The sequence below is a fragment of the Mus musculus genome, chromosome 7 (assembly GCF_000001635.26).
Source record: "Mus musculus strain C57BL/6J chromosome 7, GRCm38.p6 C57BL/6J".
Taxonomy (NCBI): Eukaryota; Metazoa; Chordata; class Mammalia; order Rodentia; family Muridae; genus Mus; species Mus musculus.
This window is the reverse complement of record NC_000073.6, coordinates 120,220,315-120,236,421: the sequence shown is the minus strand read 5'-3', so window position 1 is coordinate 120,236,421 and position 16,107 is coordinate 120,220,315. Positions and strand designations below refer to the sequence as shown.

General features: G+C 40.1%; 1 protein-coding gene across 7 annotated transcripts in view; it reads right to left on the bottom strand.

Annotated features, from left to right (window-relative positions):
• The window catches only part of Abca14 (ATP-binding cassette, sub-family A (ABC1), member 14), a 121,428-nt gene that overhangs the window by 88,933 nt on the left and 16,388 nt on the right, over window positions 1-16,107 (bottom strand). For 4 of the 7 annotated variants that reach the window (XR_003946550.1, XM_017312271.2, XM_017312273.2 and 1 more), the window contains exons 7-12: window positions 14,020-14,127; window positions 12,781-12,897; window positions 12,344-12,461; window positions 11,904-12,077; window positions 8,841-9,022; window positions 3,433-3,564 (exon numbers count right to left, since the gene is read on the bottom strand). Coding sequence is in view for 6 of the 7 variants with exons in the window: in XM_017312271.2 (XP_017167760.1) it covers window positions 3,433-3,564; window positions 8,841-9,022; window positions 11,904-12,077; window positions 12,344-12,461; window positions 12,781-12,897; window positions 14,020-14,127 (831 nt within the window). In the remaining variant the exon portion in view is untranslated. The remainder of the gene's footprint in view (window positions 1-3,432; window positions 3,565-8,840; window positions 9,023-11,903; window positions 12,078-12,343; window positions 12,462-12,780; window positions 12,898-14,019; window positions 14,128-16,107) is intronic. The other 3 variants (NM_026458.4, XM_006508142.3, XM_006508143.3) reach the window with 1 other exon arrangement.

Below are 16,107 nucleotides of genomic sequence, written 5' to 3'. Positions count from 1 at the left end.
TATAAAGTTTGCGTGTCCAATGGGCCTCTCTTTCCAGTGATGGCCGACTAGGCCATCTTTTGATACATATGCAGTTAGAGTCAAGAGCTCCGAGGTACTGCTTAGTTCATAATGTTGTTCCACCTATAGGGTTGCAGATCCCTTTAGCTCCTTGGGTACTTTCTCTAGCTCCTCCATTGGGAGCCCTGTGATCCATCCATTAGCTGACTGTGAGCATCCACTTCTGTGTTTGCTAGGCCCCGGCATAGTCTCACAAGAGACAGCTACATCTGGGTCCTTTCGATAAAATCTTGCTAGTATATGCAATGGTGTCAGCGTTTGGATGCTGATTATGGGGTGGATCCCTGGATATGGCAGTCTCTACATGGTCCATCCTTTCATCTCAGCTCCAAACTTTGTCTCTGTAACTCCTTCCATGGGTGTTTTGTTCCCAATTCTAAGGAGGGGCATAGTGTCCACACTTCAGTCTTCATTCTTCTTGAGTTTCATGTGTTTAGCAAATTGTATCTTATATCTTGGGTATCCTAGGTTTGGGGCTAATATCCACTTATCAGTGAGTACATATTGTGTGAGTTCCTTTGTGATTGTGTTACCTCACTCAGGATGATGCCCTCCAGGTCCATCCATTTGGCTAGGAATTTCATAAATTCATTTTCACCACACCCGACTTCTGAACCAAGTTTCTTTAAGCCCTGTCTGAAAAACTTCAACTTGACCTCTTTGTTGTTATTGAAGACATACTTAGGTAAAGCATCCATGCTCCCCCTCCCTCTCTCCCTTTTTCCTTTATCTCAGGGCAATCATTTTGTTCATCGGGCTCTTCGTCTTCCCACCCCCTTTCCACAATATTTCCTGGGCTTCGTGTAAAAGGTGTAAGGGTCACACTGTAGTTATAGCAATTGGGGCTGGCCCATGGCTCATAGGCATTAATCTGGTTAGGATATTTATTGCTTTTCACTCTAGACAACATTCCCAGCAGCTTCTGATACTATGAGAGCTAGTCCTGAGGGAAGAGGCTTCCAGGTCTGTTACAAATTAATTTCTCCAAATCCTATGTCCAAAATATGTGGTATTTTCAGCAATAGAATATTACTTTGAAGTTCTAGGAGGCAAGCAAGGACAATAAGAATTATGCTCTTTCATTTGACAGATAACTTGGGTTTTCTAATTAGTCACCTTCTACTCTGCTTAACTAATCCCCAATGAGGTGAGGAGAACACTCTGACTTCATTTTAGGCTGAGATGTGTCAGAGGCTGATGACATCATTTTAAAAGCACTCCACGTGTCTTTACTTTCTGCATTTGTTGAATGCAGTGTGCCAATCAGGTCTATAAATTAACTACAGACTTCAGTTGCTTATGTCCTGGTCTAGTTCTATGCTCATATTCTTAGTGTTTTCCTAATTTTGGGGGCTTTTAAAATTATTTTTAATATATTAATCACTATTTTTAAAGTTGTGCATACTAGTTTTAACATCTATATCATGCTCCTAATGAAGCTCATCTATTGTGCCTTTACTGTTGGTTAATCCTTGCTACTTTGTGCTTCTTCACATGTCTAATGAGAGGCCTTTGGATCTACTGAGCACTCGTGACACTCTGTGCAAAGTTATGGAGAGGTCGGGGAAGAAATGAACCACTGTAACATCAGAGGTGTATGCCGGGGGGGTTCTGTAGGAAAGTAAAACTGGAGAGTGGAGAGATAACAGAACAATGGCAGAACACACTTTCTTTGGTTTAGCACTGCAATATTAAAACAATGGTTGATGTCAGTAAATATCCAAAACAATCCAATGAAAAGTCTACTTGACACCTGTGCAATATGATCAAAGCAGAATGTAGGGATAACTGGTAAAAATGAGCCCCAGAACCATGTTTCTAATGAAATGACCCTTAACCCAGGCACATAGCAGACAGTCCTCCACTAGCCCTTAACCCAGGCACATAGCAGACAGTCCTCCACTAGCCCTTAACCCAGGCACATAGCAGACAGTCCTCCACTAGCCCTTAACCCAGGCACATAGCAGACAGTCCTCCACTAGCCCTTAACCCAGGCACATAGCAGACAGTCCTCCACTGGCCCTTAACCCAAGCACATGGCAGAGATTATGAAAAGGATTCAATTGCCACAAATTATGAAATTAAACATTCAAATTAAGTTAGAATAGCTCATTGGAAGGCTAGAGAATGTAAGCAGGTATAAGTTTTCTGAAAAAAAATCCTGAGTGAAGTAACCCAATCACAAAGGAACTCTCACAATATGTACTCACTGATAAGTGGATATTAGCCCAGAAACTTAGGATACCCAAGATATAAGATATAATTTGCTAAAAACATTAAACTCAAGAGAACGAAGACCAAAGTGTGGACACTTTGCCCCTTCTTAGAATAGGAAACAAAACACCCATGGAAGGAGTTACAGAGACAAAATTTGGAAGTGTGACGAAAGGATGGACCATCTAGTGATTGCCATATCCAGAGATCCATCCCATGATCAGCTTCCAAACGCTGACACCATTGCATACACTAGCAAGATTTTGCTGAAAGGACCCAGATATAGCTGTCTCTTGTGAGAATATGCCAGGGCCTAGCAAACACAGAAGTGGATGCTCACAGTCAGCTATTGAATGGACCACAGGGCCCCCAATGGAGGAACTAGAGAAAGCACCCAAGGAACTAAAAGGAACTGCAACCCTATAGATGGAACAACAATATGATCTAAGCAGTACCCCGGAGCTCTTGTCTCTAGCTGCATATGTATCAAAAGATGGCCTAGTCGGCCATCACTGCAAAGAGAGGCCCATTGGACTTGCAACTTTATATGCCCCAGTACAGGGGAACACCAGGGCCAAAAAGTGGGAGTGGGTGGGTAGGGGAGTGGGGGGGGGGGTATGGGGGACTTTTGGTATAGCATTGGAAATGTAAATGAGCTAAATACCTAATTAAAAATGGAAAAAAAGAGAAGATTCAGAAAAGAATAAACACCTAAAAATATCAGAAAGAGTTCAAAACAACCTAACCTCTAACCTGTAAAACAAATCAGGATACTATTTGGTTTACAACAACAAATCAATACCTAATAAAAGTTCCATCTTGACTCTACCTCTTATCACACAGAGCAGCATTATTATCTACATAAAGGTAGATCGTATACTGAAGGGAGAAGAAGAGAAACAACACAGAGAGCCTTGACTTCATGATTTCTGTGCCTCAGCCTCCCAAGGGATGGTATAAAAGATTTGGCTGCCATGCCCAGCCAATAAATGGACTTTTGATTTTCTTGTATACACTTCAATTTCATCTTATTTCATCTTATCTTTTAATTAGCATAGCTGTGGAGTTGTGGCCATGACAAACATCTAATCTCCATACTATACTTTCTCTCCATCCTACTGAGAAACAGAAACAGAAACCTGGTGAATAAATAAATACCTTGTACAAATGCTGAATCCGGATGCCAGCCACTAAGCCAACAGGTTCAGGCTCCATAAAATCACTGGAAAGTAAATCAGAGACTTGGCTCTCTTCCCTGCTTAAGGCTGGCTCTCCAAACCAGTAGGCTTTCTAAATAACAACAACCAAAAATAATGATAGTAATAATGTTAATAATAATGATAGTCATAGTAATAATTGAAAGCTAAGTGCTCTAAGATGTCAAAACTCTCTAGCTTGTTTCACTCTGGTCAGGGTTACAATGGATGACTTGATGAGTCATCACTTGTGATGGGTATAATAGGAAGCAAATTGTCTGTAATATGAATTTCTGAAATTATGATCACAGAATACACATTTTGCTTCAAGCTCAGCTTTGCAAGAAGAAAGTCAGTGAAACCACCTCAGAAGTCAGTGAATCCATAGCGGAAAGCGCTGGCTCACTCTGTCTGAGTCAGCTCTTTCTAGCAGGGTTGGGCTACACGTTGTGGCTATTCTGGCACTTTTCAGTGAATCTATAAAGACAAAAATCATTTTCATAAATATTTTAAATCATTTGGCTTATGTTTCTTAACCAAAAATTCCTTTTCACCGATGTTATACAAGCAATGAAAGGCAAGTCTGTGGTATCTTAGTACTTAGTACTTAGTACACTGTACTATGTAGTCTCTGTCTTTTCTATCATTTAAACATTTATAGAGGAAAGCTTGCTCCACTTAATTATATATTTGACAAAGCTATTAAGTTTTGATCCTTTGAAAACTATAGCACCATCCCAACGGAGATAGAAAATTCATTTGGCAAAATTCAGACTATATTCACTATAAACAAAATATCCAGAAAATAAAATATGGCAAGAATTTACCCAACACATTAAATTCTATCTCACAATAGCCAACATCACCTCCAATGGTGAAAGGCTGAAAGCATTTCTTTCAATATCTGGAACAAGAGTGTTTACATGTTTACCACCCTTACTTAATGCAGTGGTGAAAGTCTTAGCCAGGGCAGTTAAATAAGAACAATAAACAAGGAAGTGAGATGATTTCAGTTTGCAGGTGATAACTGATAAATGCAGAGAACTTCACCAGTCAACCTACAGAAGTGAATAGATTTTTAAAAACACACTAAAAACACACTAGTTGAAGTGGAAGTCAAGAAAACAATCCCACTGACAACAGCAATAACTACAAAATTGCCTATGGGTAAATGTAATCAAATAAATGACTTCTATAATGAAAATTACAAAATTCTGAAGAAATTAAATAGAATGCTAAAAAGTAAGGGTTGCTGGTCATTAGTCTACCTTCATGTTCAATAAGAGATCTTGTCTCAAAGGAGTAAGGTAGAGGGTGGTAGAACAGCATGGCACCCTCCACGAGACTACACACACACACACACACACACACACACACACACACAGAGAGAGAGAGAGAGAGAGAGAGAGAGAGAGAGAGGTGTTCTAATACATGTTTGTGCATTCACATTCACACACAAACACAATATCTAACTACAAAATCCATATATCTGGTCTTTCACTATATTGTAAAGCTGTGGTATCTAACTAGGATAACACTGAAATAACACACACAGATAAATGGAACAAAATATAGAATCCAAATATAAGGCCATATATGTATTAGAAGCTAGTTTTTGATGAAGGTACCAAATATAAGAAATGTATTGATTTTTTTAGACATTGAATTTTAAAAGTCTCTTCAATAAATGTTGCTGAGAAAATTGGATCTCTGTGCACAGAAGGAGATCAAAGGCCAATCTTTCAGCATATATGATAACCAAACACCTAAACCTACTAGAAGAAAAATGGGTCAATGTTTTAAGACTCATGGACAGCTGGTGCTATTTATTTTTTAATAATAACATCCCAAAAGAACAACTACAACTTACCTATGAAATGGAAGAAAATATTTCTAAACTAGTTGTTCAAAAGGAATGTTTTCAGAATAGATAGACAACTGAAACTCTTCAATAGTAGGAAAATCAAGTGTAATGCAATTTCAAAATGGCAAATTATATGAATAGGTATTTCTCAAAAGACATACAAAGGTCCAGTAAATAAAATTTATCCAGCATCACTACAAGAGCTACAAATTAAAAGCACAAGAATATATTATCACACAGAGAGACAGACAGACAGACAGACACACATACACATTTGGAGCCATAATAGGACAAGCTAATAACTAGCAGGTGATCTTCCTGAGATGGTCTGCTTCAGACTATAATATAATATAATGTAATATAATCTGTGACAGATTCGCTCTTATTAGGCAAGGCCCTAAGAGAATTCATTTTAGGAAAGATTCCTGTAATTAATATGCTTTTCCTGTTATTATTAACCATATATAACAATCACTAGTCCACCCCTTTTGAGCAGATCTCTGCAGACCTACAAAATGTACTGTCTTGTAGTGATGCTATATAGACAAATAGATGACTTCTTAAGTCTTAATGATGATCCTATAAGAGTTCCTAAAATTATATCAGTGATTATTCAGCTCTTTTATAGTGGGGCTGTTATTAAGTCATTTTCTGGTAGTCAAAACTGCAATGAGAACTCTGCCAGTCTCCCACGTGTCACCAGTTAATTGCTCTTAGATAGTAACCAGACTTTCTCCTACTCAGAGCACATTCCAAGAGGTTGTAAAACCATTACCCAAAGGTCATAGAAAGGTAACTAACAGGTGCTAGGATAGAAGATAAAATATTGACTGGGTTCATCTATACGAAACTTCACTAATAACAGTTATGGTTTTAAACCTTCAGTGAACCTGTGGAGCTGAGACAGGTGATGGATATTTAGCTAGATAATTACTCCATATATACATTCTCTGGTGTAAACTTCTATTTCAATTTATGATTTGATTTTTGTGTGTGTGTGAACTTGCGATGGACTTTTTAACATGTGATCATGTATTCCAAAAGATGTTAAGTGTTGAGAACAAAGAGAGGAGTCAGAAGAACTGAGCTATGGGAACTGAGCAGAGAGGGAATTGAGCGGAGGAGAACTTTTTTAGACAGAACACTTTTTAGACAGAACTGGGCTCAAGAAGAACTGAGAAGTAGAGGCATAGCATTGGAGAAAAGGCATTGAGAATAAGAGCATTATTCTGACATCAGAGCAGGAGGAAAGAGCAAGATTAGAAAAAGAATGCAGAGTGGAATAACTTAGAAATTATAGGTAATCTAAAAAAAAAAAAACTAAGAGAGCAATGTGTAGTTGTGGAGGGAAAGAGAAAAAAGAAACTGCAGAAAGCAGAAGGAGCAGGCAAGCTTCTCCTTACCATGGGACAGAACAGGTCCTTTCTTAATAACAAAGCGGGCTTAGTCTTATTAAAAGGAACAAAGGTTTGTTTTTTTTTTTTCTTACAAACTTGGGTTTAATTCATTTAGCATTAAAAGGGTAGACGCTTTTTCTTTCTCTGTGCAATAAATATTGGAGCTCATTTTTTAATCCAGAATGAGTGAGTTCTTTCTGCACCAGTGCTTGGTCTTTTGCTCCATATGCATAAGTAAGTATAGATGTGTGTGTGTACATATGTTATTGTGACAATGCATGCAAGGTGGACCCAACTGGTTCGAATGGAAATTCATAAATGCACATTCATGAATCTGTATATGAACTTATGTGAGCTTATGCATAATTGCTTTGTAAAAGCTTGTCCTTCTGCAAGCATTATTCTCTTCTCATGATTCAATAGAAGTTTATTGCTCCAAACTTCCTCCAGTCCAAAAAGCAAGAGTCATCTGGGTAAAAGGGAAAAGGCTCTACCAATTAATCCTGTACTTTATCTCCTGCTGTTTTAGGATGAGATGTTAAGTGCCAGGGACTGCAGTCTCTGGCCTCAGAGGAACACAGAAGGCAGGTCAGCTACAGTAGCACAGTAACTTAGACTTAGATAAGTAAACTTTTTATTATTATACAGCAACCCTAAATATCTCGTAAGACAAAGTCTTATACTCTGCTGACTCTCTTTCCCCTCCACTGCCTCAAGAAAGAAGACCCCCACAGGGGATGCCCCCCCTGAACACACACACACACACACACACACACACACACATTAACATGACCAACACAAAAAACAAACATAAAAAGTGTTGTTGAATGTGGAGCAAAAGGACTCTCAAAGACTAGTGCTGAGAATTTAAATTAGCACATCCATTATGGAAAACAGCACAGTAGAAGTTCCCCAGAAGAACAAAAAATAGAAACAGCAACCCCACAACTGGGCATACACCCAACTGTGTTCTCATGTTTGTAGCAACACCATTCTCAGTAGCCAAGACATAGATTTGATGGGTAAATGGATGTAGAAAGTAGGATATGCTTATGAAATGGAATATGGTTGATCATAAAAGAAGACTCTGCCATTTGTTTACCTGGGTGTGAATGCCTGGAAGAAACAATGCTAAGCAAAATAACCCAGATACAGAAAGACATATACCTCATGTTCCCATGGAGATACAGAATCATTTATAGTCACTACAGGGTGAGATGTGGAAAGAGTAACGGGAATAAATAAAATAAACTTAGAGGGAATACATAGTTCTACAGCATGGTAGGGTGACTATAATTTACACTGATCTATTAATGTATCTTCTAAGGAACTAAAAGGGAGAAATTAATAGTTTCTCAACTTGAAGTGTAAATGGTAATTAACCTGATTTGATAAACTACTCATTATACATGTGCATTAAATTTTATACCAGTTTCCATAAATACGCATGGTCATATTTAAAAAAAAACTAAAAAGAGACATGAGCATATTTTTTCCTCTTCCCACTCAGGTCTATAGACATTATTAGTGTGTATTCATTCAAATGGGATCTCTTTGCAGAAAATCATTTCATTACATAGAGTGGTGATCATGCAAAAAAGGGTGAGGCACTGTGGTTAATCTTCACTGTCCATTTAATTGCCTTGAGATTTGCCAAGGTATTCAATAAAACGCATTTCTGGGTATGTCTTTGAGGTGTTTATAGAGATGAGTAACTGGAGAGGCAACAAGGTTGATTGTGAGCAGCAACATCCAGTAACGCAGGCACTAGTTAGGCCAACCGTGAAGAGGGCAGGATCCCCCCAGCACAGATATCCCGGTTTTCTTTGCTTCCTGGTTACTACAAGATGAGTAGCTTTGTTCTGTCATGCCTTCCCATAAACATGTTCTGCCTTGCCTCATCTCAAACTGATGTGACTATGGGAATGTGGACTAAAGCATACTTAAAGCTTTGAGTTGTTCCTCTCAGGTATTTGTCCCAGAAACAAGAAGTCTTATACCACCAACCCCTATGGAAAGGCCATTAGACATAATCCTGCTTCGGTACCGCAAACTAGGTACTGAAGGACTGGGGTTGGGGTTCTAAATATCTGGCATGCAGGTGCTCACCTGCAGGAAAAAGTTCCAGGGCTTGGGCACACCATACGTCCCTGGAAAGACAGCGTCTAAGTACCAGGCCACAAGGCCATACAGAAAAGCACTAAATAAAAACATTCCTATTATGTGGGCCAAGGTTAAGTCATCATCGGCGTTTACTTTTGTAGCAAAGTTGTTCCACTGAGCGCCGTGCCCTGAAACAAAAGGGGAAACAGTTACTTCAGATGTCCAGCAGTGGCTGAAGAAAACGGATAGGAGGCATGTAGGTCCTTGTGCCTACAGATACACACAGGAAGACCAGAAATGCTAACCATGCAGGGGTGGGTTCTTCAGAGAAAAAGATGTATAACCTGTTTTTCACCCAGAAAGCTGGAATGGATATGGTTAATGGCACGGAACTCTCTGTGCTATTTCTATGTACCAGGCCACACTGGCTCCCACAGAAACTTACCTTGAGCCTGTTCCTCTTAGTCAATCTATAGCACTATCCTCCCAGACCCTTATAACAAGCACCATTTCCCTTGAGCCTGCTTTCTCATTTAATCGATAGAACCTATCTTGGAATATGGAAGATATCACTTTATTTTTATAAGAGCTTTGATGTAGTCATATCTTAAGCTTCATTGTGAACACAGAATTGAGTTGATTATCACCAGGATTTTTTTTTCACAAGTTTTCTGTGCTTAAATATGCTTAAAACAAACTACCCAGGGCCAGACTTTCAAAGTTTGAACCAACTCTGGCCACTCAATCTTGTTGAACTGGACTTCCTTCTTGCCTCTAGCATTTCAAAACTCTGTTGTGGTGTTTCTAGAGACCCCCCCCACACACACACACCCACACACACACACACACCACATCCAGACGCTTTAAGACTAAAGGAGGAAATTGCAGTTGTACACTGGAGACACGTACTATCTATTTGGTTTTTTGATGACACTATTACATTTAGATTTCCCAGGAGGAAAAGGAAGTAAAAAAAATAATGGAAGAAAAATTTTAGCCAAGCCCAACTAAAAGTTACAGTGACATAAACAATCACAAGATCATAGAATCATTAAAGGAAAGATCTGGGTGTGAAGCAGCAATACTTCAGTTCTCTAAGGCAAATTCTCATGACTACAACCAACAATACATATAAACTTATACTCATCAGTAAGAAGAAGTAAGGTTCAGCTTCTATTCCCCAGGCTAGCATGTAGGAAATTGGAAGTTACTACTGTGTACAAACAAGTAAAATCAGCTGCACTGATGAACACAGCAAAATTAAACAAGAAAGAGTACACCTGTTAAAGTCCACAACTATCAACAGGTTCCAAAGAGATCAAAGTGTGTGATCTGCTAGATAAAGAATTCAACAGAATAATTTTTAAAGAGTCTAATAAATCCAGATAAAAAAGCTAAATGAATTAAAGAAGATTAGTTCAGGATACAAATGAGAAATTTAGTAAAGACTCAGATTTTGAAAATGAGTCAAAGAGAAATCTTTAAAATTATAAGCTCAGTAAATCAAGTGTAAAAGTCTCAACAACAGAGATCAGTTAGAAGAAAGAGTACAAATACTTGAAGACAAAACACAGGATCTCTAGGACATCATTAGATGATCAAATCTCTGTCTAGTCAGCATTCCCAAGGGTGAGAGACCACAGGTTGAGGGTATAGGAGACCTAGTCAATGAAATAATACCCTAAAGCATTCAAATGTGGAACGTGTAGGGGATAGAAAGCACTTAGTGCAGCAAAAGTAAATTACCCAAGAGTAACCTCTCTGAAACATTTTATGGTGAAATCTTTTTTAAAAATCCAGAACAAAGAAAGGATATTAAAACCTACAAGATAGAAGCTCCACGTAACACACAGAAATAAACTGACTAGAGCCTGAGTAGATTTCTCCTCCTATTCCTCCTCTCCTCCTCCTTCTTCTATTTATTTATTTATTTATTTATTTATTTGAGTTTTTCGATTCAGGGTTTCTCTGTGCAGTCATGGTTGTCCTGGAACTCACACTGTAGACCAGGCTGTCCTCGAACTCAGAAATCTGCCTGCCTCTACTTCCCAAGTGCTGGGATTAAAGGCATGTGTCACCACTGCCTGGCCCAGAGCAAATTTCTTGTAGGAAACACTAGAAGGTGGGAAGGAAAGTATGATGGAATTATGCAAAAACTAACAGCAATCCCATGCAGAGGTATGTATACAAAGGCAGAGACCATGAGGAGAGAGAGGAAGAAGGAGAAAGAAGACACACCATGAGGTAGGTGGATCAGGTAGGTGGAGTGTGAGCGCATGGCCATGAGGATCAGCCCAAGCAAAACATAGCAAGTAATACCTCGGGATCATTGACAGGGAGGTAGACAAAATAGCATAAAGGGTTGATATCTGCCCAGCTCTGGTGCTTTAAAACTTAATATAAATATAAAGGTTTTATGTTTTTACTTGGGAACTAAATGATCCAAAGTAGGGTAGAAACTTCCAAAGAATGTTTACTACAACAGCTCAGTAGTAGACTAACTGAAAATGAAACAAGATCACAAAAAAGAACCGCAGAAATTTCTCCAGTGACAGATTAAAACACAAAACCAATCATAAATGAAGAATAATTGCCAGTAAACCATGCCAATAAACAAAAACTTAAAACACAATGCCACTTACTGTCTTTCTAAATACAACTAAACACACAAGCAAATTTGTCTATACACCATAACCCTACTCAAGGTTTTCTCAGCTGGATAAACTCATCTTTGAAAAACCTACAATTAGTGTAAAAGGCATCTGTTGTCTGTTATTCCCCAGAAGAGACATAGGTAAAACACACACATAACATATATGTACAAATATAAATACTTAATATGTTACTTGTAATATCACTTATATCACTTTCCTTAATGTGTACATGTATATATGTATACATAGTATGTACGTATATAAGGTACACACACGGTATTTTTTTAATGATAAAGCCAATAGGGCAGGAACACTCAAACTACCCTTTAGCCCTGCTCTCCCCCACTCTCTATGGTCTGTCCTTTCCTTCTGGGACGAAAATTAATGCAGGTGCTGACACAAAGGGAAGACTCACCCTTCATTTCCAGCTTACATATCAAGTCAGTCCCAAATGCTAGCGCCGTGTTGGTAATGAGACAGAGAGCCAGCTTCCCACTGAGGCTTATCTGGTCATACTTATGATATAGTATCAAATATGGAAAGAAGGTGAGGAAGTGGAGGAACCCTGCAATGGAAGTGGCCAGAGAGGCTGGAAAGGGAGAAGGAAAAAGAGGGTCAGTTGACACAAGCCTCCCTTTTACTACAAAGGCAAGAATACAACTCTCCAAAGGGAGGGGACTCTTTTGCCTGCCACTATATCACCAGCATTTTGCACTGTGCCTAGTACACAGAATGTGCCCCATCAAGACTCTTACTTAACTGAGAGTGCAAGGAGACACTTTCCTGAAATTTATCCAGTGGCATCTGAAACTCCGAGGTTGCTTCCTGAACGAGAGTTTCTTCCGGTCAGCTCACCTTTATTAAAGAGTGTGCTAATCAGGAAGCCGAGCAGCACTGAGGAGACGGCAAAACACATGAAATAGAAGGCGATGAAGAGCGGGTCACTATGCTGGAAGACTCTCTCGTGTGTAATCTGATGAAATAATCAGGGAGCTGGTTTAGTCACAAGTGAAGTGATGGGGGAGGGGGAAGGCACAGAAGTGAAGGAAGATATGGACTACCTCCCTAGGGAAATAAGTCAAGCCACTCGGAGACGCTGAAGTCACTGTCTACGAAGGGCCATTCATCTGTGTCTTTTTCCCCACTCCTGATAGACCACACCTTTTGAACCCCCACAGTGGAGTCAGTGGAGAAACACATTAACTCTTGGGTAAACTAACCCACTCTGCCCACACTTCAACTTTTTCATCCTCCTTAAGGCTGTGACGTGCTGAGTGCAAATGGATACTTGCCTTGAGGAATAAAATCCCACACAGCAAACAGATGATGATGAAATACATCAATAAGAAGGTGATGAAGTAGGAAACCCAGAGCATAGCATTACTGAGTCCCACCATGAGCTGGTATTCCTGAAGGGGAATCAACACAAGCCAAGGGTCATGAAAAGCACACTTCAATTGCCTTCGTACACCTTACTCTACATGGCTTAACTATCACCACCCCAATTTACCGACAAAGAAATCGCACCTCACGATAATCTAAGGACCTAACTGAATTCAGCCGTGCACCCAGCCAGTGCTGTGATTTCAACACAGAATTCTGGGTTCAGATTTTTTTTTCTCCTAAGACTCAGTAAGTTCTGATTCTGTTATAAGAAACGCTTTTTAAAAAACTTAAAAAGTAGAAAGTTAAGATTAAGTTGGGCAATGATGGCATGTCTTGATCTTAGCACTCGGGAGGCAGAGGCAGACAGATCTGCAGAGTGAGTTTCAAGACAGCCAGGACTACACAAAGACCCTGTCTTACAAAACAAACAGGTAAGCAGGGCTAAGATTAGTCTTCTTTTCATTATGCCCTGCTTCCAGGAAATAATAAACCCAAAAGGTTTCAATTCCACCATAGGTTTGAGCAGCAATGGGCAAGCTATGATGCATGAGCTGATTTGCCACCTTAAATTTTTATAGATAAAGCTTTATGGACACATAGTCACATTATGCCACTCTCTCCAGCTGCTTTCATCCTAGACTTTACCTCCACTAACCTCTTCTGGATTTACAAACAAGAAATCCAGGGGGCTGGAAAAATGTATCCCTTGTGGAGATCGTTGGCTACTTAGTTAGGCTTTCTAGTGCTGTGGTAAAACAATAGGACTGAAAGCAACTTAGGAAAGCAAAAGGTTTATTTCATTTCCCAAGTCAGAGGAGGAAATGGAGGAGCTGATGCAGAGGCCAGGGAGGAACACTGCTAACTGTTGTTTCTCCAGGGCCTGCTCAGTCTGATTTCTTATACAATTCAGGACCACCTGCCCAGGAGTGGCACCACCCATGATGGGCTGGGCCCTCCCCCATTAATCATCAATCAAGAAAATGCCCTCCCTACAGGCCTGCTTACAGGCTAATCTTATGGAGGCATTTTCTCAATTGAGAGTCCCTCGCCCCAAATGACTCTAGCTTGTGTCAAGTTGGAAACAAAAAGAAGCCAACTAGCTCATCACTCTTGCAGAGGAGCTGGATTTAGTTCCCAGCACCCACAGGATGTTCACAGCCATCTGTAACTTCCATTCCAGGGATCCAACACCCTCTTCTGTTCTTTGCAGGAAACAGGCACACACGTGGTACATATGCATACATATATGTGAGCTGAATAAAATACATACAAAATAAAATAAGATTCAAATTAGAATGCCAGACTGAGAGATGACAGTATTACAAATCATACTGAAGGACACCCTGTTCCTGTCTATTCAAGCTGCCTCTTTGTTTTGTGTCACCAATGCCTCTCTTTCCTAATGGCTAGTGATAAAGGAAAAATCTTTTTTTTTTTTTTTTTTTTTTTTTGGTTTTTCAAGACAGGGTTTCTCTGTATAGCCCTGGCTGTCCTGGAGCTCACTTTGTAGACCAGGCTGGCCTGGAACTCAGAAATCCGCCTGCCTCTGCCTCCCGAGTGCTGGGATTAAAGGCGTGCGCCACCACGCCCAGGAAAAATCTTAAGACAATCCAATTTTTCAGTTTATTTGATAAAAGCAATAGTTCATATGAGACAGAGAGAGAGAGAGAGAGAGAGAGAGAGAGAGAGAGAGAGGTCACACCCTGCAACAGTAGAGAGTCACTGAGCTCTGCTAGCAGTGTATGCAGACAGTATTACAGGAAAGTGACATACAGACTATCTCTGTGTGGTGAGTGCTCAGCCAGTTTCTCCTTTTTTATGCAGTCCAACACCCCAGCCTATGGAGTAGCGCTGCCCACAGTGGGCAGGTCTCCCAACCTCAGTTGACCAATTTAAAACAGCCCTGAATTGCTCAGAGGTCTGTGACTAGGTAATTTGGATCCTGTCAAGGGAATGATATCGAGCATCACATAGCATTAAGTGCAGAATGCTGCACGGAGAGGTAGCTTTAGGACAAATTTAATTTACATTTACAGCTTTCCCTTTTGACCAGTGTCGGGGTCTGGGAATAGCTGCACAAACCACTACACATGATCAAGGCTCTGGATTTGGTTCACGCCTGCAGAGAAAAGCATGCAACTAGCTAATTAGCCAATCCATGGAAAGCACTCTGTTTCTGGGTAAGGACAGGAAGGAAAAAAATCAAGGTGAACTGGGGAGATCTACTGACTGCTTAGCTACGTGCTGGTAATTGCCTGACTGGTGGCAGTGGGGACTGAAGCAGAGCCCAGCAGCTGCCTTGAGGTGAAAAGACAGGTAAGCCCAGAGAGGGCAAAGCAGCTGAAGTTTCCAGGGCCAAATTCCAGAGAGGGCAGAGATTAGCAGGATACTTGCTCCAGGCACCTTAGATGGTGCTCCCAGCATCTCCATCTTAGAGCTCATGAGGATATACCCCAGGGCCAGAACACAGCAACATAGGCAAAGAAGAAATTCCAGTTGCCAATAGCCAGATTAAACCGTAACCACCATCAAAAGGTTATCTACAAGCATTTTATGTGAGCAGTGTGTCTGGTTTAGCAGACCTAGACCTGGATTTTCAACCTATATACTATTGAGAAAATTTTCTGTGTAGAACATCATCCTATGTGTTTATGCATATCAAGGCTTCTCAACTTTGATATGGCTGGCAGTTCAGTTTTACATCACAAAACACTGCGGTGGGCATTATAGAGAATGCAGCAGCATCCCTGGCCTCTACCAACCCGATGGAAGCAACATCTGTCTTAGTTGTGAAAATCCCCTCCAAACATTGCCGAGAGACCACTGGAGCAAAATTGCCTCAAACTGAGAACAAAAGCTTTAGAAGAAGCCCTACTGTCACCCTACCCAACAACAACAACAAACCCTATAAATTAATAGCTGGGTGTGATGGCATATGCCCACAATACCAGAATTTATGGAGCAGAATCAGGAGGATCATGAATTCGAGGCCATTACGAGCTATATATAATATTCAGGCTAACCTTAGCTACATTTAAAACTCTGACTTAAATACAAAACAAAACAAATCAAAATTGGGGGCTACAGTTCAATGGAAGAGTACCTCCCTGGCATATGCAAAGCCCTGGGTTCCATCCTTTGAATTGAAAAAAGAGTAGGAAGAGATCTCAAAGAACAAACTGTTTCCAAGATATCTAAGTGTGCCTCAAAATAAAAAAACCTCGGGAATGTAA